This window comes from Morone saxatilis, unplaced genomic scaffold (assembly GCF_004916995.1).
Source record: "Morone saxatilis isolate NCDOM2014 unplaced genomic scaffold, NCSU_SB_2.0 Contig17, whole genome shotgun sequence".
NCBI classification, from domain to species: domain Eukaryota; kingdom Metazoa; phylum Chordata; class Actinopteri; family Moronidae; genus Morone; species Morone saxatilis.
The window spans coordinates 3,879,242-3,883,038 of NW_023339729.1; the positions used below are offsets into that span (position 1 = coordinate 3,879,242).

The following is a 3,797-nucleotide window of genomic DNA, read 5'->3' on the forward strand; positions in this document are numbered from 1 at the left end:
AGGGGGGGGGGCTCCTGGGTGGCCCGGGGTTAGCTTAGTTTCGGTAAGGCTGGCGACCCATGTACTGTGAAGCTGGAAGTCCTTTGCTGGCAGCTGGGCCCAGAGTTCAAAATCCGACCTGTGGGCCTTTGCTGCGTGTCATTTACCCCTTCTCTCTGCCCATTTTCTGTCTGTCTTTGGGCTGTCACTTAATCAAATAAAGGCAATAAAAAGGGCAAAAAAAAACTGGAACTGGAATCACTGGATCGGGTATATAATTTTGAAATGATGGAAGTCTGCCTGTGTGCTGAAAGCCCTTCCTCGTTATATGTCATGGAGAAAACAGCACTAACTATGTAATATAAAGTGAGAAGACCAACTGGGTGGCACCAATGGGATCAATGGCTGGAAAAAAGCATAATTGTCTCCTGGAGGGGACTGAGATGCCATTAGAGCTAAAATGAAACACCTAAAACCATGCTTTTTAGAAAACTGTGCTGTACCCGAATTATTCACTCTCCCATAATGCACTCCAATACTTCGTGACAACAGGTGTGACAGGAAGTATTTGATCTGCTTAAAGTTCAAGGACAAAACATTTGGTGAAACATCAAATTTGATTATTTTCTCCCAGAGCCTAAAAACTCGAAGCAGAAGAGGTAGAAATGACACAGATTTAAAACAATTGACAATAATTTTTAGATTTAAAGCCCAAAAACACAATCTGTAAACTGTGCATGCATGAAGAGCATACTAAAACATTTCTCAAAAAATATCCCAAACATGGACCTGTAAAATGCAGTCGGCTGGTCCTTGGACTAATCTCCTGGGGGAGCAACGTAGTTGCTGAAAGATGTAACTCCATGCCTGAGGGGAACTATTAAATTAGCTTTATCTCCAAATTTATGGGCCACTCATGGTTTAACTGCTTTGTTTTTTCCCCTTTGGGACTGAAATTAAAATAATGTTTAACCAACTGGGGGGGGTAGGACTCAGTCTCGGTACATGGGTTGCCAGCTCTACCGACTGAGCTAACCGGGCGCCCAAGAAAGAGATACATTTGCTTTTAACTACATGTTGGGATGATGGCTGCCTCGCATATCCTGTGTTCGTTTGGAGCGTTGTTGTGCACATCCTCAGAAATGAATGTAACGCATCCGCCATGTGAACACGAGTTTATATATCTACAGCTTACGGAGTAAAATAATGAATACATTATTACTATCAATATGTCTAAAGAATTTTAAAAAGACGGCCAATTAGTTTCAATAACATGAGGAGATCTACATTTGAGTAAATAGTACTTTGCCAGCAGAAAAGGTTTCACACCAGCTAATAAACAGTTACAAAGTGTAATCCTTGAGCCAAGGGCTACCTATTCACCAAGTTCCAGCTCTATTCATTGTGACCTTTTTGAGAAAATTTGTCATACAAACAGGGTCACTGAGTACCTGGACCTTCATCTCCCTGTCAGTGTCCCAGATCCTGATGACTCGGACATCTCCAGACGTCATAAGGAGACCCGTCTCCTGCTCCCAGTCGACGACCATGCCTGCACCTGCAACACAACACAGCAGTTATAATGTAGAGCATGTACACACAAACATGCATCAACACATGTACACTCCATAAAACAAACAACAGCAGTGTGCTCTTAATAGACTCATACATCTGGATTGACGTCACATCAATCAATTAAAAGAAAACAAAACAGAAGGTGACTTTTAATCACAATTAAAACTGGAAAAAAGCATCAAAATATTTAATTACTGAGAATTATTTGTACACAATATGTGACCTGAAGTTTTAATTTATGTATTTTGCTCAGAGTTAATTTAATTTATAAGTGAACACTCACACATATAATCACACACTGACACAGCTGTTAAACACACCGAGCATGTGTTGATCCCCCAAATACACAACCCACACAATCTGTTGGTGGTTTAAGAAGGCTCTTGCTGTCACATGTAGCAAGTCAAAGGAAAGATTAGTGCAACAGCTTTCTGCACCACTGTGTAATCAACAAATATACCACAAAGAATTCAGCAAAACCAGAACTACTGATTTCTGCAGAGCCTGCAGGTGCGTGAGCAACAGCTTTTTATCAAGGTTTTTTGCTAAAAGTTCAAAATTTCTGAGTAAATAAACATGCACTTCATGCAGATGGAAACATGGTTTAGCATTTTGCATCCTTCTCAACAAGACGACCACTGGGAGATACAAACACTGACCCTGGAACTGAGCCTGTCAGCAGATTCTGGCTTAGAGGATTCAAATGCCACTTGAGTGAAAATGTCGGGAGGGAAGAAGCTGAAGACAGCTTCATATGTTGGCAGTCACAGCAGGAATCAAGCGAGCAGTGCCATGTCGGCCACACTTGCCCTGCTGGCTCAGTGATGCCTGGCAGAGGCCTGTGGCTGCAGGCGTCAGTACACTCGGATCCCAGAGTAGCATCTGAAATCCTCTCCCACTGCACTTTTCTGATGTTGGAATTTATATAACTTTCCAAAACCGATGTGACAATCGGCATTTCATGCAGCAGCTGGTGAAGTAAGAATGTAAGCAGGGTTTGAACTTCTCACTTAAGTGCAATGTCTTTAACCACATCTACCTTTCTTTATTTTTCCCCATTAAAGGTATGTTTCGGCCATTTTATGCCTTCAGTGATAGTTAAACAAAGCTCCCTGGTCTGATCTGAACTGAAGATGTTGCAATTCATGGTCGGAACCCTTTGAAGACTGTAAAAACTGTATGCTGTTGGGAAACCAGTGACCATATAGAAAAAAAGTGGAAAAAAACTTGGTTTAAGTGGACCATCAGCAGCAGTAGGAGAACCGCAATTCCTATTAGAGTGAAGGTGCTCTTTTGATATTGGAAGATTATTTGATGAAAGAGAAGGAATAATAGGCAGGTAGGGAATCCAGAAAGGAAAATGCACATGAAAACAATCTTTGTCTCACAATGATGCTTTTACCACAGATGCTAGAGAAGCCATCAGTATCCTTTTCTCTTCTTTTAAAACTCATCAGACCATGCATCATTTCCTCCCCACTTTCCTCTCTTAGTCACTTCCTCTTCCTATTTTTTCACAATCAATAACCAAGGATAAGGACTCCATTACTTTGCTCTTCTCTGGCCTTGCAGAACAATAGTGCAGATGTACATCCTTTGTGATCCTTTCCAACTGCTTATCTCTTCTGGTTGCCTACTTTATAAATCGTGACGTAACTTTCTTACTGAACCATCTGTGACAGGGTTTCTACTGTTCTACTTGGCTTGGGTTGTCAGGAAAACCCAAGCCCCTTGTGGCGGATTTAAATCCTCCAATGTGACGTCATCTGGCCTCCTGCTCAGGCGTCACAACGACGGTAGTGTGGGCACATGTGTGGGGATAGCACACAGGGAAAACCACTTCACAGTACAAGGCTTAGTCAGCAACACGTTCAGAGTCGCATGCGGGGATGCTTGATGCTGGCTCATTTCAGGGACTGTGAGAAGAGAGGAGGCATTCCCTTTGAAGCTGGCAGCTCTGCGATGAGGAAATCTGGGTTACAATGAGAGCGGTTGCACAAGATTCTCCAACACAGAAGCGTGTGCATTTATTTCCTCTATAATAAGAAGCACGCATGCCACCAAACCATTCCAAGATTTAGATTCAGTTTAAGCCCTCTTTATACATCATTATTTTTCCCTCTGTCCCACTATGATGAGAAATCCATTGTGGATAGAATAAAATGTGTATGAAAGGAAATCCCCAGCAGACTTAGCACTGCTATGGTCCAATTGTCTCTGTGTTTTGGTTGCTATTTTAAGCA

The 3,797-nt window shown here is 42.1% G+C and overlaps 1 protein-coding gene across 1 annotated transcript in view; it reads right to left on the bottom strand.

The window, feature by feature from the left end:
• The window catches only part of rptor (regulatory associated protein of MTOR, complex 1), a 182,454-nt gene that overhangs the window by 5,040 nt on the left and 173,617 nt on the right, over positions 1–3,797 (bottom strand). Inside the window, exon 29 of the mRNA XM_035659536.1 lies at positions 1,362–1,537. Within this exon, the coding sequence (XP_035515429.1) occupies positions 1,362–1,537 (176 nt within the window). The remainder of the gene's footprint in view (positions 1–1,361; positions 1,538–3,797) is intronic.